We start from the raw sequence: 23,761 nt of genomic DNA, 5'->3' as shown, positions 1-23,761 counted from the left end.
TGTCTGCCATAACAAGGTGACAATATTCGCATGTTTCTGATTCACGTCTTTTTGCGTTTAGAGGGAGCTGAAAGGCAGAAACCACCATGTGCTGTGCGCTGCATGTGCATGTCAACGAACTCTAAGTAATCGAAAATAATCCAGATTCCTCCTCTACGCCGTCTCTCATAGCCCATACGGAGATTTGAAACGTCAAACCTCGCATACAATGCCGCATGCCGTACAGTTTTTCTTCGCACTCTTTTTAACGCAGCTAGTTGTCGTCTTCGTCCAACATTATTAATGTTCTCTACCTGACTGTATTGCTTGCACATTTCTCTACTTGCAACAAATATCGCGGCTTTCTTACATTTACTGGGGGGCGGGGGGGGGGGGGGGGGGGGGAGTGCCATCAAATTATATTGGGCGTACTCTTCCCAGGTTAGGGAGAACTCGCCAAGCACTTCAGTATCCGGTTTCGGGTGCATAACAAGCGCAGAACTCACTGACTGAAAAAGTATTGATTTTTAGCTTATACAGACCCCCCCCCCCCCCCCCCAAAGGTGGAGCCCTTAGCCCAGGGACGCATCAGCTGCTGCAATCCGGCTTGCCCGGTACATCAGTCTGCACAGGACGTCCAGGTCTGTGTTGTAAAGACCGGCTTCCTATGGGAGGGGGAGGGGTCGGGCATAGGAGGCGGGGTGGGCGGTGTGGGTATTTTCATCTGGAAAGATAAAGGCCCGAGTGTCCTCTGCAGATGGGCATCGCTCTGGATATCTGGTTGGGTAGAAGGTATGCTTGAGTTCTAGGCTATGGAGGGTGTTATTTTGACGCTGGCGCCAAAAACTGGCGTTCCACTGTCTACGGGAATTACCCTTCAGCGTACTCGAAAATAAGGCCTCGAGAAAAATGTGGCTACTCGCTGCGTGTGGGTCTGTTAGAGCGTATTATGTTTGCCGCTGGCTTTATGCCCATTGTTTGCTGCTGTGCAAAATTATGCGGATTGAATAAGCCATCCGTTCTAGAAATTTTTTTGTAGGCAGCTTGGCTTGCTGTTTGTCAGCTTCTTCTTATCTCAAGCAAAATTCTTCACTAAGCGCAATCAACTATGTACCCGCGGACCTAACCACTCGTGAGAGATGTCTTATTTAATTCTGTACAGGTTACGATACAGTGGGTACATTACTGGTTGCTGACGACAATTAAATATAAACTGAAGGGCAGGTAGCACGGCTGCAACGGCGACCAATATTTCTTCGAAGAGAACAGAAAAGGCCTGACGCGCCTTATCAATCGGGTCTTTCGTGCACCAGCCGTAGTTGATATGGATCTGCGATCTGCTGCGCGTTCAACCATTGTTCCTGCCGAATCTCTTTTCGTCATTTCGTTCCCGCATTTTCCAGCACTTGACGTTTATCCTAGGTTTCATACCGTGCATTTGGCTCAAGTCATTCGTGGAGCTCGGCGGGCAACGTAAACTTACTTCCGATTCCAACCATGTTGAGAATGCGGCGATGTTTTTGGTTGACGGTCACCTAAGCCCGATTTTTCTTTCTAGTGCATTCATTATTACCCGAGACAATAAAAGAAATGATTTTTACATTTACAAACCGGTTTACATCCGCGAGGAGCCGGAGATGGGGCCGTCAGTTGCGTCCACTCAAGATGGTATGCTGCGCTGTTGTGGGTCAGGCCGCTTGGCGCCAGATTCATGACCCTTGTTGGTATCGTGCTGGTGAGGCCCTCAGCAGGCCACGTATTTCTGTGCATTCGTTCCACCAATTCCATAAACAGCATCCAGGGCTGGTAAATGCGCCTCGAAAGTGAGCCAACCTATCGGCCTGGATGGCCAACCTGTCGCGATCAACCATTAGCTTAACTGCCACCTGCCAGGGTAGCGCGCTGCCTATCCAGTGTGCGGATCGCACTCCCCGTTAGACGCCAAGCCGCGTCTACTTGCCCGATACACCACAGCTTTCGCTCTCTAACCAGGTTCAGCAGTAGTTGAACCGAAGCTAATTTTTTATGCCTTGTTTTATCGTTCCCAGAGTAGCGCACGAAAACAGTCAAGCATGATAAATAGACTAGGCCCATTTGCAGCTTTAGTGATGCACGTAGAGATAGAGGTAGTCAGCTGCAAACAAGTCAGTGTTACACCTGGTTAGTTAAAAGTTTAAAGACTTTAGGTTTTACTCTTTGGAGTGCACGCGTCTTTTATGAGACTGGTTGCCTGATAGCCTCGCGTTCTTCAACACGTCGCTGATGACGCTGCCGTCAAAAAGCTCAGCAACAGACATCAGCCAAGTTCTAGTGAAATATGCATTCCCCTATATCACGCTTCGCGACTTTCTATCCACGAGCTGTGTTATAGTTTCAGCATTTAGCTTTTTCTGCACTCACAAACAAGTTCCTACACCAGTGCTCATAAAGAAAAACCTGCAGTATTCATGACGTAACATAAGCAGAGTAAGAGCAGCACCACTGCATTAACATGAAGTACGGGACACAGCGCTTCTTCTCAGAAATTACTTTTTAAAACAAACACATAAATGAACATTTTGAAAGCCAGTAAGAGCAGAAAAAAAGGAGGCAATATTATGACGCGTACCAAACAAGTTCTTTTTGCCTCTCGTTGTCATCCTTGTCTCTTGGCCAACAGCATTCATTGTGAAATACCACCAGACGCCATAAGGAAGTTAACCACATGATGGCAAAGCCTGTAACGCGCAAAATGAGTTCCTGGTCAGTAAAATCAATCGTTCCATCTCACACTCAAGTCCCAAGCAAGAAGTCTCCGCGTCTTCAGTGATCGCACTTTTCCAACAAGCCTAGCAAGGTATCGTGTTGAGCCCACTCAAGGGCGATTAGCGAACCGAAAAAGAGAATAAAAAAGACCCCGAGACGAAGCAAAGGCAAGGTCATGACTGTGTTTGTTAGCTAAGAGGGACCACTCGAAATGGTCTCTCCGAGATCAAAGATAGCGACTGCCGGGACGGGTGAATGGGTTCGGTGCAGTCGTAGCGAGGGCCGGAGCTCAGCATCAGAGGGCATCAGATCGGAGTGGCCCGCTGGCGGCGGCAGCAGTCGATGCGTTGGCCGCTAACAAGGCTAATGGAAGGCACCCAGATATAGCTTTGCATCCTGCTGCAGGCAGTTGCCGGCAAAGTTCCTCTCCGCACTTGGATTGCTGCCTAGCGCGCAGCAGCGTTACCAGTTGACCTACACTTCCTCATCTGAGAGCTAGGCGGACTGATGCACTAATAGCACGTGAACGCGTTACACTTACAACTAGCCTGCTTCTAGCTGAACTAGCGTTGGTTCTTCAAAGACTGGCGCATTAACGTGTACAGTGTGTATTGAACGAAACGCCGCATATGCTTTCCGCATTCATCTCCTGTATACTCAAAGCTGCCAAGTGGGACTGCGGAAGATGTCGCCACGTGCATAAAGCTAGAGGCCAGTTCACCTTCAAGTGCGCCAGAGGTCAAGTGTGGCTTCAGGCCTTACTATATGTGGTACACCATGATGTCGCGTCACTTGACCTTTTACCTTTCGATTTGCCAGTAGAGGGCAGTAGAACAGTCACATGACAATCGCGTGATGTCGCGCCATGGAAACCGCCGTTGTGACGTCAGACTCGGGCGAATATATAGGCCGCAGCGTTCATAGGGTCACCAATCTCTCGCGATGAACTATTACTTTAACTGCCGCCTGCCATGTGGCAGAGTGAGCGCGCTGCCTATCCAATGTGCGAAACGAACTCTACGTCACAGACGTCACAGACGCCAAGCCGCGTCTAGTATCCTGATACACCGCTGCTTTCGCTCTCTAACCAGGTTCAGCAGTAGTTAAACCGCAGCTAATTTTTAGCTGTTTAACTCGGACATGGTAATAGCATAGAGTGGCCAGAAAAAAAAAGGATTGCTTTGGCAGTGAGCTTCCAGTTTTAGGACAAAGATCGCTACCTTTCAGACAGCGCTGGCATTGTAGGAATGGAAAACCGGCTGATTTTTCGACTCTGCAGTACGGCACGGTCACACTGTGTAAATGAGAAATGGCGACGAACTCGAAGCTGCTGGCGCAGGAAACCAGATCGAAGGAAGCACTAAGCATGACGAAGTTTCATGCGTCCAACATGTGTCAGCGAAGGGCTGTGTATGTTTGGAAAATTCAGCGCGAGAAAAAAAACGTGAACGAAAAGCAAGATTGCGCACACGCTCGAGTATGGGGGCAAAATTCCTGAAGCCCGTGTATTTTTGTATAGTACAATGTCAGTGCAGGTTACAGAATACAAGATAGTTGAAATTTCCGGAGCCCTTCACTACGCCGTCCCCAATAGCCTGAGTCGCCAAAGGATGCTAAACCCCCCTAAACCAAATCAAACATACACATGAGCGTTGTCCAGAAACTAGAAATTTTATTAGGAATATACAGAATATATAGGATGAGAACGAGAGAGGAAAATACGTCAGTGCGGAAAACAGCAGCTCAAGGTACCGCAGCGCACAAGTACTCAAAAGTTCCAATCTAATCCACTTTTACCAGTGGCTGTGTTCGCCTCTGCATGCAGAAATTTACTTCTAGGTTTGTATTTGCAAATGGCATCTAAACGGTGTTCTTACGGCCAATGCATCTGCATTAAATATATCGAACTGCAAGTTAACGGAAACACCCGTGGAAACACTGGTCGAAGTACTGACAGAAATACTGGCAGAAATACTGGCTGAAACACAGGCTTAAAAAAAGGCTGGAATACTGGTAGAAATACTGGTAGAAATACTGGCAGGAACACTGGCAGGAACACTGGCAGGAACTCTGGTAGGAACTCTGGCAGGTACACTGGTAGGTACACTGGCAGGTACACTGGCATATACACTGGCAGGTACGCTGGCAGAAGCACAGGCAAAAGCGCAGGCAGAAGCACAGGCAGAAGCACAGGCAAAAGCACAGGCAGAAGCACAAAAAGTATGGTGGAGTTGCCATAAAAAAAACGTAAATCAATAAGCTCCTGCCTGTGCCAGGCAGAAGCACAGGCAGAAGCACAGGCAGAAGCACAGGCAGAACCACAGGCAGAACCACAGGCAGAAACACTGGCTAAAGCATGGGTTGAAACGCAGGCTGAAACGCAGGCTGAAACGCAGGCTGAAACGCAGGCTGAAACGCAGGCTGAAACGCAGGCTGAAACGCAGGCTGAAGCGCAGGCTGAAACGCAGGCGGGAACACAGGCTGAAACACTTGTGGGAAACACTTGTGGGAAACACTTGCGGAAACACTTGCGGAAGCATTGGTGGAAACACTTGCCGAAGCATTGGCAGAAACACTGGCGCTTACAATGGCGTTAAATAAGGTTAGCATTGATGGAAACACGAGAAAATGTCAGGATAACACGAAAATTTCAGGCCGTCACCAAGTGCACGTTTGCACTACTATATTGCGTCGCAGCTCTGTACCAAGAGCTGCTCCTTAAGAATGTAAAGCGGCTCATCATCATCAGCATCAGCCTGACTACACTCTCTGCAGGGCAAAGGCCTTTTCCATGTCTCTCCAATTAGCACTGTCCTGTGGCAGCTGCGGCCACCCTATGCAAACTTCTTAATCTCATCCGCCCGCCTGACTTTCTTCCTCCCTCTGCTACGCTTGCCTTGTCTTGGAATCCACTCCGTTACCCTTTAGGACCAGTGGTTATCTTGCCTTCGCATTGCATGCTCTACCCAAGCCCATTTCTTTCTCTTGATTTTGACTATAATATCATTAACCCGCGTTTGTTCCGTCACCCACTCTGCCCGCTCCTGGTCTCTCGATGTTACACCTATAATTTTTCTTTCCCTGCCTCGCTGCGTTGTCCATAACTTTATTTGAACACTTTCGTTAGCCTCCACGTTTCTGCCCCGTAGGTGAGTACCGGGAAGATACAGCTGTTGTACGCTTTTCTCTTGAGGGATATTGGTAAACTGCCATTCATGAACTGGCATATGAGAAACACCCCTTTCTTATTCTCTTGGTATGACCCCGATCGGCGGCCACTATCTGCCCTAAGTAGACGTATTCTCTTACGACTTGCAGCACCTCGCTTCCAATTGTGAGTTGCTGTTCCCTTGCGAGACTGTTGAACATTACTCATGTCATTTTATTTTTATGAAGCCACCTTTGAACATTCAATAGCCTTCGAGCTGCTCGTCTCTTTCCTTCTACTGAAAGATAACCGAGTGTAATGAAAAGCAGGCTTAAACTTGCTGAAGTGTATTCGACTACGACGAAGAGGCAGAAGCTGAAAGAAAATAAAAGCACAACCTGAAAGCAAAAAAAAAAAACTAATACTGCCCCTTGATCATCGGCGATGACCTCATAATAACAGTGACTTACGAATTCGAATTTTGGATGGGAGCGACACAGCATTAAAAATTCAGTTCTCACATCACGCAGCAGCACATCTTCGCTACGTCTGCTTGATCCTGCATAATAAAATAAGACTTCAAAGCTTTCAATAGCACGCACGCGCCATAAAAGCAAAAACCACCTGCACTCAGGCGCTGTCGTAAAGCAGTGTTTCGTTTGGCTCAGGTAAACGGCAGCATCTTTTTGTTCCCAAAGGAAATCATGCCGTCTGCACTCACTGCCTAATATGCGGATATTTCACGTGCAAATCCCCTACCGTGAGCCATAATTGCAGGCGCGCGACCACAGTGTAGCCGAGTTAGTTGCATGGGGTCACCGTATGAGACGGAAGCAAACTGCTGATGCGGAGTGCACGGTTTTGTTTACGCGCACTCCCGTGAGCAACAGTACACTCTCTGGTTGCGATGTGCCCGCGACGATCGCTCCTTGCATTGACGTGACGCACATCCGGTATCAAGGAAAGCGCGATCACTCCCCAAGTTCGGTGGCTTAGAGTGAACATTATCATCTGCTTACACCTCCTAGCAACGGCTCTGGCAAATTAGACGCGGCTGACATGTCACGCTAGCTTTGCGCTTCTTTGATGTCAGCTGTAAACGTGCTTTGGATGAGTGAGGTCAGCTGTGACAGTGTGTGAGCTGACATCAGTCTAGGACATTCATGTATCTCGCCATCGGCAGCACGGATTTAAAATCACTGTACAGATAGAATGGAGCGCCATTGTACACATGAATGCTAATAGGCTTCTTTGCACAGCGTTGGCATCGAAGACACCATCCGATGCTTGCGCAAGTCCCCTTGTTTGCGGCGTTGTCGAGTGAATGAGGAGATTCTCGTCACTGATGTCAACCAGCAACCGCGCTAACCAATCCTATCCGTTTGCCTCCAGGGCATAGCCCACATCTCTCTTGGGGTGTGCGTTAAGGCAGCTTGAGGCCGCCGCGGTGGCTGAGTGGTTGTGGCGTCTGGCTGCCCACCCCAAACATGCGGATTCGATCCCGGCCGCGGCGGTCGAATTTCGATGGAGGCGAAATTCTAGAGGCCCGTGTACTGTGCGATGTCAGTGCACGTAAAGAACACCAGGTGGCCGAAATTACCGGAGCCTTTCACTACGGCGTCCCTCATAGCCTGAGTCGCTTTGGGACGTTAAACCCCCACAAACCTTAAGGCATCTGAAACACTGCTGTATGAAATTAGCAAACAAGCAGAACCCAATGTGTTATAGAAAACAAACTTGCATGATCGACCAAAGTAGGGAATGAAAATAGAGGAGACACTTAAGCTCCGCCTTAAGGGTTTGACGCTATAACGTAGTGGGTTAATTAGTTCCCATATATACATAAGGTCATTCTCTACTTAACATTCATACCTCCCTAGAAGACCTCATATACCTCTCCTGGCGCAGTGGTGCAGCGCTGAAGCGATGCGCCGCTGCCCTGCGACGGCAAGTGCCCCCCGCGGTGGGCCTTGCGCCACCCAGGTGGCTCCTCCTAAGCGACCAATCTTTAACTGCCACCTGGCACGGTGGGCAGTTTGCTCACTATCCCGTGGGGAGGTTAGAATGACGGCGCAAGGTCACATGACCTACGTGGCCCCGCTGCCTTCAAGACTTCTGTTTGGGGACCACCTTCCAGAGCCATGCTTGTGATTTTTCGCTGACAACGCCGACGCCTGCAAACACTGACACTAGATTTTCTGGTGAACGGAGCCTTTAAAACTATCGCGTTGTTAAGGCTAAAGCCGTTAATGGCTCATACTCGCGGCCATGGGTATGTCCGGCGTCCATTACATCCAGCAACTCGATGAGAAAAAACAAAGCTTTGTGCACCGTGGGATTCGAGCCGTCATCCTTCCGTTCCGCAGCCGAGCGTGCTAACGACTACGCTACTTCCTGCCAACGCATACGTAGCTATCCTTGTCTAGGACGGTGGAGAGTGTTTGCGGAAAGGCGTCGAATCAGACGGATGCCTTCCAAACGTTTTCCAGTGTATCAAGCGTTTAAGATTAACAAACAATTGTGTACTTAATCGACATATTAACCACACATCAGTGCCACAAGCAGCAACACCGCGCTAAAGGTTTTCGCCTCACCACACTTTAGATCGACAAAGTGCCCCTTTGAATTTTTATGGAAGCATCGTAAGATAAGTTTAAACCGATATGAGCTAGATACTACTGGAAAAAACGTCCTTTAATACTGCTGGGAAAAAACGTTACCAGAGGGTCTGTTTTATTTTATTTATAAATTCGTAAATTCCACACTTCTGGAACGATGCATAAGAAAGTGCCGGTGTGTGTCCTCCCAGACTTAGCTTTTACTCTTAGCATGCATAGGCCATCGTGATGAACGAACATTTCTGCATTCGCGTTAGTGATTTTTGTATGGATGCTACCATCAGCGGAAGAGATTTCAGAAGTTACGTCAAAATTTGTCTAAAAGAATTGATGCCAAAAACCAGGAGTGAAGAGACGAGCGAAGTGGGAGGCATGGGATGCCCTAATTGTTTTGGAAAATAATCAGTATGAGGATTCGGAATTTCTAGGGGTGCTTTAAAGTGGGTATAAAATATTTACATTTGTCCGCATGGTGCCACCGTAAATCCTAGGTTCACCGATTCGACAGTGAAGTGTGGAAACTCCTTAAAAATAAAACTAATTATGAACGAATATTTGGGGTTAATGATTGGGCCTTCAGTAAAAACACTTATAATTGATGTCGGTTGGACCGTACCTTTCTCCAGATAATTCAGCGTGTGACTAAATCGACTTCTGTCGGTTAAATCAATAGACGCCTCCAGTACTATCTTCCATATGTCAGAGGAGCTGTGTGCGTTAAACCGCCCTATCATGAAGCCAAACAGCTCGCAGAGGCTTGGCTGACCGGCATGCATCCGACGCTGGAAAACAAACGAATGAAAGCGGTGCGCTTTGCCCATCTAAATGTATACAGCTGACCTGATCGGAGGCAGCGAGACGTACAAATGGGCAGAGAGGCTAAATTGCTTTGACTTTCTAATGGAGAAACTCCGCAGTTCGATTTCGCCACGGCAGTTTCACTTTGCCTCCGCGGGATAGAGCCTGTTTTCGGAATTCGGAATTTGCACTTCACCGGCGCGGTCGCTGGCGAACCTGGTAGCCGAGTGAATTTAGAGTAGGTTCAAAGCCACCTTGATGCTCTCTCCGCCACACAAATGCGCTTTCAGTTCAGTGGCGATTTAGAGAGGGCAGGCGCTGTCCCGTCTTTGTGCGTTTCTGCGTGCGCCACACATTGTGGATTTACCGCGTTCCTGCAGGGGTCTGTTCACTCGGTTTGTGGTCCGTGCGCCAGGGCCTTCATGCGTTAGCGCAATTCAGCACGCCACGCTAGCGCGTAAGCCGAGGTTGTTGCATCGGGAATGGATCAGACGTGCCCAAATGCCCAGGAGACCACAAGCCCTGCAAAGAGGGCAGCGACTGAGGAATACTAGTGACGGTCTGTTACTGCCGTTTGTCTGAGTGACTAGCCCCTGCCCAAAGTTTGTTCGGGTTGTACGTCATTCGTTCTGGTCTAAGGTTAATATTTGCTGAATTTTCTTAGCTACGGAGAGAAATTAGCCCGACGACGTGCATTCAGCCATGTACGGAAATTGTTCTAGAATGGCGGCCTGTAGGGCGAGTTGGTGCATGGCTGAAAAAAACTGCGGCGCAACAACAACATAAGAAAGAAAAGGACTACACGTGCGCACAATACCGACTGTTCATTAGAAGACAAGGGGCATATTACTTATAACCTCTTAGAGCGATAGAGCGTTGTTACATGATGGTGAGTGAGGGTTATAAATATGTCCCTTGTCTTCCAAGAAACAGTTGGTAGCGTGCGCACGTATTGTGTTTGTCCTTTTGTTTCTTGTGCTCTCGCCGTTGCGCCGCTTTTTTGTAGCGATAGCTACATTACGGTAGCATTTCGAGCCTTCAGCGTGGTTGGTCACGTGATGCGCAGCAGCTGCCGGCGGCGCGGCGCCGTGGCTGATCACGTGGTTCGACACGTGACCAAGTTCCACTCGGCCAGCTGTAGCTATCGCGTCACTCTAGGTTTAACCAGAGCTAAACCACCGCCAATTTTTTTTTCAGCAAATATGTTTCCTACACTGCTACCGCTGCCTGTTTTACTGGCGTTTGCCGAGTGGATTTTATGCGGTCAACGGCTATAATTATGTGAAACACTCTGGTTCGCAACGTAATAATGCAGTGGCCAATCTATATTATTGATGCCTAGTGCGCTGCAGACATCCCTTTCGCTGATTCACTATGGTGGGGAGCACAAAGGCTGATAATTTGCAGAACGACAGCCATTTAGGGAAGCTTCTCCGGTGTCAACTATGCGGCGTCGCCGTTCGTAAGCGTTAATTCATGTTAGTTCAGTTCAGTTCAGTTTATTTATTTCTTGCTACAGAGAGCAGTGGGCCCCGAAAAAAAAAAGCCGTAGCTTGACAATCTCCCGAGGCCCACAACATCCAGCAACAGTGGCGCCATTGGTCACGTGCAAACAAGAAAGGCATACATCAACCTAAGGCATGATTCACAATCTGTGAATGAACAGCGGAAACACAAACTAAGCGCGCAATATAACATAAAGAACAAGTAATATATAAAATTCAAAGCATGCACTGAAAGCATTATTTAAACATTCTATATGCGCAGAGATTATAGCACTTAATTTCACAGCAGTGAACACATTGACAACGCATAAAAGAACAATTTTCAACATACATGAAAGAAGACAGCATTATATTGGCCTGTTGACGGGTTACGACAAGCATTCAACGAGCCTGCATATTTCTACCGCATACGTAAGAACCACAAACCATAAAAAAAGAGAATTTAGTGAAACAACGCCCGGAGGTCGGCATTGCTGCATTTATTAATGTCAAGGCCTGCATCAACGAGACGACTGAGTAGTGCGGGAAGATAATATCTAAGCATCTGTATCCCGTAGTTAGTTCGTGGCGTGTTAAGGGTGTAGTGCCGCAGGCGGCGTAGCGGGTATGTATGCACAAGGAGCTCAAGATTAGCAATTTGAGATATTGTTGAAATTTTGGCCCGAGTTTCCTGTTTGTAGCGCAATGACAGACGTATATCATAGAGACTAAATATTCTCGACACATTACTATTGTGAAAAATGGCTGCGGAAGGATAATCGTAAGGTTGGTTAAAAATAATTCTTAAGGCCTTCTTTTGAAGGAGGTAAATATTTTGAAGAGTGGTCTTTGTAGCAGCTCCCCAAACTAGGTTGCAGTAATGCAAATGTGACATGAAGAGGGTTTTAAACAGAAGCAGTTTAATTGAGGTAGAGAAAAAATGGCGATAGCGTGATAGTACGCCAACTACACGAGCAACTTTAAGGCATATATGATGAATATGTGTATCCCAGAGCAGCTTTTCCGTAAACCAGATTCGTAATGTCTTAAAGGTGTTAACAATTTCTATACTACTCGAGGCACAGCAGAGTTGTCTGGAGAAACTTAATATTTCTCCTTTCGGACGAAAGAACATTGCTTTCGTTTTCGCAACATTTATCTGTAGACCATTACAGTTTGCCCAGTGGACAAGTGCTGAAAGCGTCCTATTTGCAAGGATAATGAGATCATCGGGGTTGTAACCACTGAAGAATATGCTTGTGTCGTCCGCGTATATTATAAAGTATGCATTCGTATTAATAGTGGTAATATTATTGATGCATAAATTAAACAGAAGTGGACCTAAGATACTCTCTTGCGGGACGCCAGTTTTGATTTGAGTCATGGGCGTGGAGCATCCGTTGATGTCGACATATTGATATCTGTGCGAAAGATAAGAACGAATTAGCTCTAGCACATGGCCCCTGATACCATATCTCTGAATTTTCGCAAGAAGAGTGTCATGACTAATGCTGTCGAAGATAAATTCTAAGATAAATTTTCTAAGATAAATTGTTTTTGGGCCACCAATGCAGTTTCAGTAGAAAATCCTTTCTGAAAACCGTGTTGAGATCGGGTAATAATAGTGTGGCGATCCAAAAATTGGTGCAGGCGTTTAGCGACCACTTTTTCAAGACCTTTCGAAAACACTGGTAGAAGGGATATTGGTCTATAGTTGGCGATATTATTGCGATCACCTTTTTTAAATACAGGCAGTACTCTAGCAACTTGCATCTCCGTGGGAAACGTGACAGTGCTAAGACATAGATTAAAGATATGAGTCAGTGAGGGTGAAATAATGTTAATCGTTAATTCATAGTAAGCGTTAGCTTCTTCAGCAAAGTAATCATTTAGCTGTTGGGCAATGGGAAAGTTGTTAACGTTGCCCCAGAAGTAGGCGTCATGAAAAATGCGGTCAGCGTGGTCACGTCGTTCAGATGGGTCCTGTCCATGGGGCCCCTCACAGCTGAAACGTTACCTAAGAGCGGAGTATCCAGAATTATCGGAGGATAGCCCACGTGATAAGAAAAAATACATGGAAATACATAAGCTTTCATTGTGCTTTTCTTGTTACCACATCCTTTCTGTATAGGTGTCCCACGACCTCCGTATATGGAGTGCCTGACGTCATACGGAGTCAATATGAATGCTCACAGTTCCATTAGTCTATGTGCTCACTACTGTGACCTGACTGCTAACATATTAATACAGGGCGATATAATTGATGGTGATGGCATAATTAATGTCCACCGGACTATCGCGTGCTCTCCACCCATGCAGGTTCCCGCCTAAGCAATGTTTGTTTGCTCACAGCATAACCGTTTTCGTCTTCCTAGTCCGCGACGTGTTTCGGCGCTACAGAGGAATCGTCGTTACCGAGGGAGTAGAAAGCATGACACGGTCGTAAAGGAACAGGGCATGAGGATGGGTGCGGACATATGGTAGCAGAGAGGAAAGGAGGCGAAAGGCTTACGTCACCACTAGGAAGATGAGCGTACGATGAGCAGATGAAGCGTGGCCCAACAAGACTGCAGAGCCACCTGTCGGCAGAAGCCAACAACTGTCGAGGCCCAAGGACGCACTCGAGGGCCGGAGCGAAGATGCTGCTTTCTCACGTGGGGTGGTCATTGGGTCTCGGGTAAGGTGACGGTATGCTAGGTCAATGAGGTCGTAATTGTCATGTCGTAGAGTCATATGATCAGGCTGGGGGGACAGGGCGGAGGAGAGCGTTGAGGTGGAGTCTGGTTGGGCTTTCCCGGGCTGTGCCGGGAGGTAAGAATCACGAGTACTCTGCTGAAGACCCCAGTGAGCGACAGGCTCCAAAGCTGCGGACCGATACGATGGAGGCCGTCAGCGCCTGCACCAAATTTTAAGCGACGGCAAGCCGATATATGCAGAACACCATGGTGACGTAATTGCAAGCTTCAGTCCTGTCTCGAGCGCTTCAGCCGCGCACCACTGATCACTCCTTCATCTTCACTGTATACGATTAATGTACGGATGAAACGGTTCCCTTGGTCAGGATCTAATTTCACTGGGAGTAGACAGGGCGCGGAGCAAATATCCGCTCACTTATTCACCCCCACTTGCGAAAAATGGCTGGGAGCTCGCGTATGCCACTTGACCTCCAAGCACAATCTCCTGGCATGTTGAAAAATTCAGACTGTATACCGCATTTCCACGCGTGTGAACGCCATTAATTTTTTCACGTTCCGCGGGCTTTTGTTAAATGCCAGAAAAAAAGCTGCAGGCAGGAGGCGCTTTGATGCGATAAACTGAACAGGCTGTTTTTGGCCCCCTAAAAGGAGAATTAAAATTTTTACGCAGGTGTTCTTCACAAAGTAACAGTTAATCACTATGAAAAATATGCCCCGAGTAGCGCCACACTAAAACAAACAAAATTCTCCAATGCGCTTCTTTAAAAGACTTGCCCCAAGTTACGTGAAATGCCGTGTATAGGCGTATGTGGATCTGTTGTCATGAATGTCAAGTCCGTGCGCTTCGCATTGATAATATGGCGGGTCAACGGCTGCCGCTATTGACCGAATATGAGGACCCTGTTTTCGCCTTTTGCCTCGCGAAAACGCCGAGCAACATGGTAAGAACAATGGAGAAAATGTTGCACGAGGTGCGCAAGCTGACTAGTATTTATCGTGGAAAAAATTTCCTTCTGCGTAAATACTCGGTCCTCTGGTCCAAAACACACTGCTGTCTAAGCGGTTGGTTAGGTATGTGGTCAGCTTTGTACGTGCTTTGACCGTAATAGTGTGGATATCCTGTTCCCAGGATAAAAGGAAAAGGGTCGCATTGTCAGGGACCGGTTGGTGGTAACAATCTGGTATCGCAGTGGCAATGCGCAGTTGTAGTTTTTTTTTATTCATCTGCATTATATTATATACGCTTTTCGAGTTTTCATCTATTTATTCGTAGTGAGTGCTTAAACGCGTAACCATTAAAATGGACAAGAGATATAAACGACTAAGTATCCGCTGTGAATACAACAAAAATAAATCTGATATAGCGGCTTAGCCAAATTCAGAATGCGTATATCCCCAGGCCCATTACTTCGAGATATCGTACGCTCTCGGGAATAGCTATCCCCGAATAGTTCTTGCTATTTCGACTCCACTTTGCCACATTCTGTTGATCTCGTCAAGCGGACGAACGTGTATAAAAAAGAGAAGACCGTACTTGAAAATGCAAGTCCTGTGTCAATGGCATAAAAGAGGAAACACGGTACTTGCAGTGCCTTTAGGCACGCAACGCTCAAATGTCTTCGAGGGAACAAAACAAAAATATTTCTTTTCAGTCTGATTGCCAGAACTACCTCCGCTGCAAAGTAATGGAACAATACAGCTGCCGTGACTCGTGCCATTGGCTTCAGTCATCAAACCGCGGAAGCTCGAGGCTTTCATCACCGAGAAGCTCTCGTTCGATATGACGGTGTATCCTCCATCGGAAAGCTCACCATAGCAGTATGCCGAAAAATTTCGCCATAAAATATTGGTGCGCGGAACCCACTGGGCTTCATATGCAGCAAGAAACTTTCATCACGCAGACTCCTAGAGATTTCTGAAGCCGGCCATATTGCGTGTCTCATCCCAGACCTCTTTCACGTGGTGTTTGCACTATTTTTAAGGCACTGTGTGGAAGCTATCATTTCTCTGTTATGTGGTCGCTCCGAGTAATTTCCGGGCCGGCGCCGTGTAAAAAAATAAAATCTCCTGAAATGATGGTCGGGATGGAAAGAGCTCAGAGCATTCGGGCAGTTTTGGCGCTGACTGAGACTTGTCTTTGAAATCTTAAGCAGTGATCGAGCTCGTAACGAAAAAAAAGAACGTCTTCCTTCCACTAATCTCAAAATATGAGCTGCTTGCTATAAACCTAGCTTAATCGTAGACAGCAATTAGCGTCAGCGCGCTAACAGTAATGTTAGGTCTCTATGTGCGGCGTAAGAGAGAATGTACCCTATAATGCGTAGCATTAGCACCCCGCTGTCGGAAAAGTGTCCGACAGCTGTGTTCTCTGGACCCTCCGAGAGCCACCTGTCAACTGCTATGGTTGGCAGGGGGCAAATTGGAGAGAGGCATATCCCCTCTCCACTCCGGAAGGTGGCTGTCCTTGGAACAACCCAGAGTGTGGCTGCTGTGGACGAAGCAGGTTCTGGCGCGGGCGGTGGAACGCCCAACCTGTGGGTGGTTGTCACGGGAACAACCCGGTGGGTGGCTGCCGGTGAATGTGGAGGCCGAGGAGGATAGTGAGCTGAGAAAAGGAGCGGAGATAGGAGAGCGGCGCGCGCGCGCCGGACGGCACTCTTCCGTTTAAGTCGTTGCGTGCGAGCTTCCCTTGATGAGTGGGTCTCATGGAACCTCCATCGAGCCTCCATCGAGCCTCAATCGAGCCTCCATCGAGCCTCCATCGAGCGGCATACAAGGCTTCGAAACGTGCAGCAAGCCCGGTCAGCCGAACAACCACTTCCCCGGAGAGCGTGTAAGCGACAGACAGCAGAAACTGATCTCGAGGAGAAAAGTAGTAGAAGGACGCAATGTAAATAAGTACAAAGGCGAAGTGCGCAATAAAGGTGGACGTAAAGAAATGTTTTTGATGTATGTTGTCATGCACAAGGGAATGGGAGTCTAATGGTACGCATTTCCGTCGGGCTACTGCGGTGGCTCAGTGGTTATCGCGCTCCGCTGCTACCCCGAAAGACGTGGGTTCGATCCTCGCTGCGACGGTTGAAATTCAATGGAGGCGAAAATCTGGAGGCCCGTGTACTGTGCGATGTCAGTGCACGCTAAAGAACCCCAGGTGGTCGAAATTATCCGGAGCCCTTCACTACGGCGTCGCTCATAGCCTGAGTCGCTTTGGGAAGTTAAACCACCATAAACGTATAAAAAATCAAGTGGACTTACCGCAAGAAGATGGATACTGTCACGGTGGACATGAAACGGGACTGCAGTATCTGCTACGTCAAGTGCAAAGTAAACCCAGGCCACACAGATAACGACGTGGCTCCGGGAAACCTTTGAACTCAGATCATTCCTGTAGATAGCACCACCTTCATTCAGCGCACTAAGCGAGCGAAACGATGGGTCAGAGGCCGACTTTCATATAGCGTGTAACTAGGGGCCATAAATATTATGAAAGAAGGGAACAAAATGTTTTCGGGGGCTGCGTATAATTTCAAATGAAATGGGATCGCAGAGTCGCTCAAAAAATAATAATCCACTGCTGCTGCCTCTCCTGTAGGCTACCTTGCCTCAGGGAAGAAAACATGTCAAAGCGTCAGCGCTGCATCGTTGGCGAAATTAAACGAACGCAAGGAAACGTATCGAATAGGAACCGAGTGAAGAGCAAGCCTTACACGGAACAACTAAGGACAAAGTGAAAAAGCGGAAGAAGTAATCTGACGGTGCAGAATTCCAGGAATGGCTGGAGGCGTTTCGGCGTTCCATTTTCCATCGCGGAGCATTGTTGCCCCAGCCAGTTCTTTTTTTTTTTTCAGGCTGTTACTCCACCCGCGCAATAACTTTGGGCGTGCGTGTTGTGCGAAGTATCAGAAATTTCAATCAATTGAAATGCCCACGGGGCACGGTCTTTTGATTGAATTTTTTACTGTGCTATTGCGCAATCCTATAGCTTTCATTCTAGACGTTTGCCCACATCTTTTCCTGTATTAAATTATCGCATCAAATTCTGTCTATTAATAGAGTCTGAAATAACATTTCAAATCAATGTTGATTTGATGCGGAATAGTTTGCTGCTATATAGAACACGGAGCTAATGTACTACACTTCACACGGCATCGTAGCTGGCTATATATATACAGGGTGTCCCAGCTAACATTAGCCAGGGTTTAAAAATGCGCCGAAGACTACACAACCAAGTGCATGCTCCTGGCTGTTGTATAGAGCATTTCACTATTTTTACATTATGCTTAATTGCGTAATTACCTGATGTTAATTAACCAATTTCGCAAGCAAGGGAGATTGGCAAAAAAGGTCAATAAGAAAGTTGTAGAACTGTCCGCAAAACTTCCGTTTGAACAGTTTTTAACTCTCCATCTATTACGTATCAGCTTTTTTTCCCCGCTGACTGCAAAATGCCCGCGAAATACAAAAATACCACGTGACGTGCCCGCACAAGCGGACATATCACGTGGTATTTTTGTATTTCGCGGGCATCTGCAGAGAGCGAAAAAAAGCCGGCCCGTAATAGATGGAAAGTTAGCACTGTTCAGTGAGCCGTTTCGTGGGCCGTTCTATAACTTTCTCACAGGACTTTTTCGCCTGTCTTCTTTGCTTGCGAAGTTGGTTAATTAATCTCTACTAATTATGCACTTAGGTGCAATACAAAAATAGTGCGAGTTGCTCCATACAATAGCCAGTAACATGCACAGGGTGGCGTCGTCTTAGTGTCGCGCCACATTTTTAAACCCTGGCTAAAGTTAGCTGGGACACCGTTGTGTGTGTGTGTGTGTGTGTGTGCGTGCGTGCGTGCGTGTGTGTGCGTGTGTGTGTGTGTGTGTGTGTGTGTGTGTGCGTGTGTGTGTGTGTGTGTGTGTGTGTGTGTGTGTGTGTGTGTGTGTGTGTGTGTGTGTGTGTGTGTGTGTGTGTGTGTGTGTGTGTGTGTGTGTGTGTGTGTGTGTGTGTGTGTGTGTGTGTGTGTGTGTGTGTGTGTTCCACATAGTCCACAGGCATGAAAACCTGCAAACGTCGTCACAAAACGTTGTCTTCGAATTACTTTTAGCGGATTAGCATCGTGTAACTAATTTCTAGAGGGAGATAGGTGAGTTATTCTCTGTACAACTGTATAGGCAATCGTAAATTAAACCTACTAAGATGGGGGGGGGGGGGGCTCTTCACATCTATTCACCAGAACGAAGTTCGCATGGTATGCAGGACGAATGCTGGCGCAGTGAAACACTTGAGATCCCGCGGTCGAGACAACAGAGCGGGAAAGTTCAGACACACATCATAGTCCTAGCTCCGAATTTTCAAATTGAGTCCACTCTTATAAATATTAGAGGCTCAAATCGGGTGGAGCTACACGAGCAAGACGTACCATTTCTGAGCAGAGACAGAATGCGCGCAGTTTGATGGTGTTCTTGTAAAGCACGCAGTACCGACAACTTATAACTACTTTTCCATGTTCTCCAATAAGACCTACTATGGGCAAAACTTTCCTAGTCATTTCCTGGTGACTGTTCTTTTCCATAATTGCATGGAAATGGATGTCGTTTCTGTGAGAAAAAGAAGTGATTGTGTTTTCAAAGAATACTGAAAACTCATAATGGACTGTTCTTAGCTTTACGCCGCTTCTTTCCTGGTGTCATCAGCTTTCTATGGATAAAAATAAATTTTAAATTCTTACATTTGCTCTCCACGCTTTCGTCACTTCATGTGAGAAACAACGTAGCTCGACATCCGTTGATGTTCCTGGCATACACAACTCAGCGCCACAGAGGGCATTGCCTTATGTCACCATCTGCACTGGTTCAAAGGGGAAACGCAGCTACGTCTTTTCCTGACAAGTTCTTTGATTTCGTCGAAATTATTTATTAAATGAGTACGACAAAACACGGCCGTCCACAGTGTCCTGTCTTCAAATCAGACGTTCGTATTGCATCAACGTCTTGGAGCAAATTCTGCGCCAAATAAATCCAAGGTTGCGCATTCATTAGCGGCATCGGGTTTCAATCCAATCACCGCTCTTCTTCGTCTTGGCGCAGGAAGTTTTTCTGCGCTTCTTGGAGTATGGCCTCGACGTCGTCCCGTGTGCCGGTAGCATTCTCGTCCTTCGTCTCAACAGTCGTCTCTGGCTGGAAGTTTTAAGATACAAGTTGGAAGGTGAAACACACGCACCGAAGGGATCTGCACGCCGTAAATTTTACAGCATTAGCTGTCTAAAGACCTTATCCCTGCTCTAAGGAGTTCTTAAGGCGGTTTCTGTTGGTGTCATCACCCATTCCGCCTTAATCAGAACTTTCACAACGGATTAACCGAGAATTTCTGAAATTGAGACTTCGAATAGCTTTCTGAATTCTGGGCCCCAAGATCGAGAGAACAAGCTGAGGCCATCAGATCCCCGCCCAAACTACACCATGTTTTTTTTTTACTTTCCTCAGTAGTATTCTGTTCCAGCTAGCGCGTGTAAGTGACCTGTGCTGCTGTGCGTGTAAGTGATATGCGCTGCACATTTGCACTGTCGTCGGCAGCTGTTTCTCTGGCGCATCAAGGAGCTTACCGTAGGGTACACTGAACTATCTTCGCTGCCGCCGAAGTCTGCCAGCTCCATGTAAACCGCGGCGGCGACGACCAGGACGATGGTGATGATGAGGATGCCCGGCAGGTTGCGCTTCAAGCAGGACTGCGGGCTCTTCAGTGACGCCAGGGACATCATCAACTGGGTCTTGCTCAGGTAGCTTGGCGGCTTCTTCAAGTACCTGCGGCCAGGGTAGAACGACGACACAGTCAAGCGTTGTAAACAGCGGCCTCGACAAGCAGCCACAATGAGCGAGAAAGCAAAGTGCAAAGGACCGAAATTGTCTCTAAGGGAAGTTGTTGTGGCACGCACTACAAGCTGCGGAAATCGAATGCATCACCACATCACGGAAGTGCTAGTGCGCATAAATCGCAATTGGGCTAAACACTAACTCTTTCGTCATTTTTTTTCCTTCGCGTTACTCTCTTGTCACCCAGAAGTTGGCCATGAATGGCCCCGAAATTCTTGTGCGCGAAAAAGCCGATACCTCATTACCCGATGCCGCCGCCACACTGCTCAGCATCGCCTGCAGGCATTCGCGATTGTGCCGCTGCAGTGACCACAGTTATCAGGTGACGAAACATTAGCATTCACTGCTGGAACAGATATGCATGATCTCCGGAAACTGTACGCCAGATGGCATGCCATCTATTGCATTGCCATAGTATGTACTGAAGGCGAGACCTCACGGAGAACCACCGTCGGTGTACGCGGTGAAACGCGAAAGCCATACTTTTCAATGCCGTGCTCGTAGGCGCTCCTTTCGGGGCCGGCGTCCAGTTCGAGCATGATCTCAGGAGGAGGTGCGCCAGATGCAGGAGCCACCGCAGGCCCGGGTGCCTCCTCTGCAACCGGGGCTGGCCTCGGGGACCTCTTCTTGGCGACCTTGTTTGTGCTGGGCTTGGAGGTCATGCTTGCTGAGGCTCTCCTTCGCTCTTCTCACACCGCGCGCCGAGATTTCTTCTTCCTCGAGATTTGCGCGAGCCTGCTCTCAAGCTCAGACGAAGGCCCTGCTTTGTTAAAGGCCGCTATAGTTCCTTCGTCTCTCAGTTAGTACCGCAGTATTAGAAAACAAAAGTAAAAGTATAACTAAGCAAGGAGTATTATTTGCAGAACCACCGTTATCCCTGCGTAGGAATCTATAATAACCTCAATAGAGTGCAATGTTTTCCAGATAGACCTGCAAGAGCAATAGGAAAGGGGGTGAATACGATGGAAAAGGTATCCTAGGCATAAATCTTTCCCCGCAGTCGGTACATGTGATTTTCTATTTGGCGACAATTTGACCTTCTAATGTAAACTGCCACTGTATATCTCAGGTTTCAGAGAAGCCACTCACAAATCTTTAACAATATAGTTTTTTAGGCATAAAAAAGGCATATGCGGCATGATATAAGCTTTGGTGGGCATCAGCTAATTTTTTAACTGCTGTAAGTAAACACCTGTCGCAAGTATTGATTTGTAGCTGGCAGATAATAATTATCAAGCCATTTAAAATCTCGAAGACGTAAATACCTTCGGCGCAGTGGCTGAACAAATATCAACCACTTTGGGCCCCTTTCCAGAAACGCGCCTTTGTCGTGCGCAGTGCAGCGTGCGTACGTCAGTACAATCATGGACAAAAATTTGCTTCCGCGATTCATCCCGCAAACTTATTGCGGTTCGGTCACTCAAAGCAGGTCAATTATATGTGTAGGAGAATGAGGGAGACATGCGTGCTCCATCTGCTAGACGAATTTTACTTGACTGGCTATCGAGGAAACGCCGAAATGATTTTTTTTCCCGCGAATGCGCATCCCACAAACTTGTTCTTGACTGTGCATGTCACTCCTTGGCGCACTGCCACGGATATTTTGTGTCCGCCCATTCGCTAGAAAAGGTGACGTGCCAGAAGATGACATGCATTGGAAGGCGATGCATTGTGCTTGCCAGAGACATGCGCTTCTCGAAAGGGCCTAAAATGACCGAATTTTCTGGGCGACAGCGCCGACGATAATCGTGTTTCCGAGGTTCTAAGAAAGCCAAGGGATCGAAGGCGGCCGGATATTTGTTTCACGGGCCTCTTGCTGCACCAACTCATTTCCCTAGGTCCCATCATGACCAGGTACCCAACTCAGGGTGATTTTAATGTTCGGATTGCTATTACAGGATTCTACTACAATCTCATGTAGATGGGTGTTCAGTAGTCTTGGCGCGTCCGATGGAGTCACATTTTTCGCCCTGGCGTTTGCGCCGACATCGGCGCCGCTCGACTACCGTTTTACAGCTGTAGATACTACCGTTGTCGCCGCGCTGACAAACTCGTTTCCGCCACCTCGTTTACTTGTCCCATTGCCGTTGCCGCCGAATTGATCGCCCGATGTTCACGACGCTAGTGCTCGTGTTTCACAGCTTGATTCTCCTAGAAATGTGTAAACTGAATGACATGACTTAAGCTCGGTCCGAGGACGTGCAATCCCAGCGGCGGAGGAGACATAGGTGTGTGTTACACAGAATTCATTACGATTATACGGCAATCATGTGAGGACTGCCCATGACGCACTGAATAAGCATCCCGAGGGTAGAAACTTGGGCGAGTCGGTAACGGTGATCCATGATGGTATGTGAGTGTAGCGCAAAACGGGACAAGGGAAAAAGACGCACACAACACAGGCGCTATTACCTGTGTTGTGTGCGTCTTTCCTTGTCCCTTGTCCCGTTTTTCGGTACACTCGCATACCAAGCATCCCGGCTGCGTGGCGATGGTCTGCAAGCTTCCTAGCGCGCCGCAAAGGCATCCTCAACATCAAAATACCGCTCACCTTGTGATTATGTCTACTACGATTCCGATTATTTCCGCCATCCACTGATATGTTGTCACGCACTTGATTCAGTAGCGAGAACTCATAATTTTGTCTAGCTTCATCACTTCATGAAACGGCACAGCCTGCAACAACAGACGAGAACCTCTCACATGAAAGCGAAGCAGAACACTACTTTCAAATGAAACAAAATTACACCGAGAAAAGGGTAAATGGAAGGTGCCTCGACAGGGACCACAGGTTCGCGTTAGTTATGAAAGTCTACCAGTCGACCACGCTGGTGTCTGGAATAGCTCTGCCCATTTCGTGGCCTCATAACACCTCTGGTAGGCGGCGCATTCGCTCAAAGCCACTCGCAAAGTGCCGCAGGCGTAGCGCATTCCGAGGTGTGCCCGCTTGCCGGGCACGCATGATGGACTCCGCGTGGCGGCTGAACACCGCGCACCGCGAGCTTTCCTCGTGACTCACATCCGCGCGCTTTTATTGTTAAGCGCTTAAACTCAAACCGCTCTTGCACCTTACGAGGCGATGTGTACGCGTGGCTTCACGAAGTGTTTGCCGATGTTTGCACTCGAAACGCACGCGCTCATTCACGCACAGGCCCCCGGGGAATTCATTAGCGCGCGCAGCACGGCCGCCTCAAAACCGCCGCGGGATTCGGAGGGACGCCATCGCTCACGCGCCTGTGACGGCCCGACTAATCGCTTGGAAACTCGCGCAGGAAAGCCGCTACCGAATGCACCGAGTGGGGTCGACTCTACTGACTGGCTGGCCGTGGAAGCGTCCGCGAGTGTCCTGCAGAGTTAGCGTTGCTGTTGCTTAGAGCAGCCCTGCATGTTGGCTGGTAGAACGGGAGGCAGCTGTTCACCGGGCCGTTGGCTACTG

The 23,761-nt window shown here is 48.0% G+C and overlaps 1 protein-coding gene across 1 annotated transcript; it reads right to left on the bottom strand.

Moving 5' to 3' along the window:
* Positions 1 to 19,400: 19,400 nt before the first annotated feature.
* LOC144105743 (uncharacterized) lies at positions 19,401 to 21,103 on the bottom strand. The gene is made up of 3 exons (XM_077638849.1): positions 20,809 to 21,103; positions 20,058 to 20,256; positions 19,401 to 19,632 (listed from the first exon to the last, which is right to left on the bottom strand). The coding sequence occupies exons 1-3, from the start codon at positions 20,985 to 20,987 to the stop codon at positions 19,516 to 19,518; spliced, it is 495 nt and encodes a 164-aa protein (XP_077494975.1). The 5' UTR covers positions 20,988 to 21,103; the 3' UTR covers positions 19,401 to 19,515.
* Positions 21,104 to 23,761: the final 2,658 nt, after the last annotated feature.

The sequence above is a fragment of the Amblyomma americanum genome, chromosome 9 (assembly GCF_052857255.1).
Source record: "Amblyomma americanum isolate KBUSLIRL-KWMA chromosome 9, ASM5285725v1, whole genome shotgun sequence".
Classification (NCBI taxonomy): Eukaryota; Metazoa; Arthropoda; class Arachnida; order Ixodida; family Ixodidae; genus Amblyomma; species Amblyomma americanum.
Note: the sequence above shows the minus strand (reverse complement) of the source record. Positions and strands in the feature narration are given on the sequence as shown.

Bases quoted from the DNA above. Each gene is read 5' to 3' on its own strand.
- LOC144105743 (XM_077638849.1), bottom strand. From the start codon at position 20,987: ATGACCTCCAAGCCCAGCACAAACAAGGTCGCCAAGAAGAGGTCCCCG. The intron at 20,257-20,808 runs GTATGGCTTTCG...CCCTGGCCGCAG, and splicing joins TACGAGCACGGCATTGAAAA to GTACTTGAAGAAGCCGCCAA. The intron at 19,633-20,057 runs GTAAGCTCCTTG...TAAAACTTCCAG, and splicing joins ATAGTTCAGTGTACCCTACG to CCAGAGACGACTGTTGAGAC.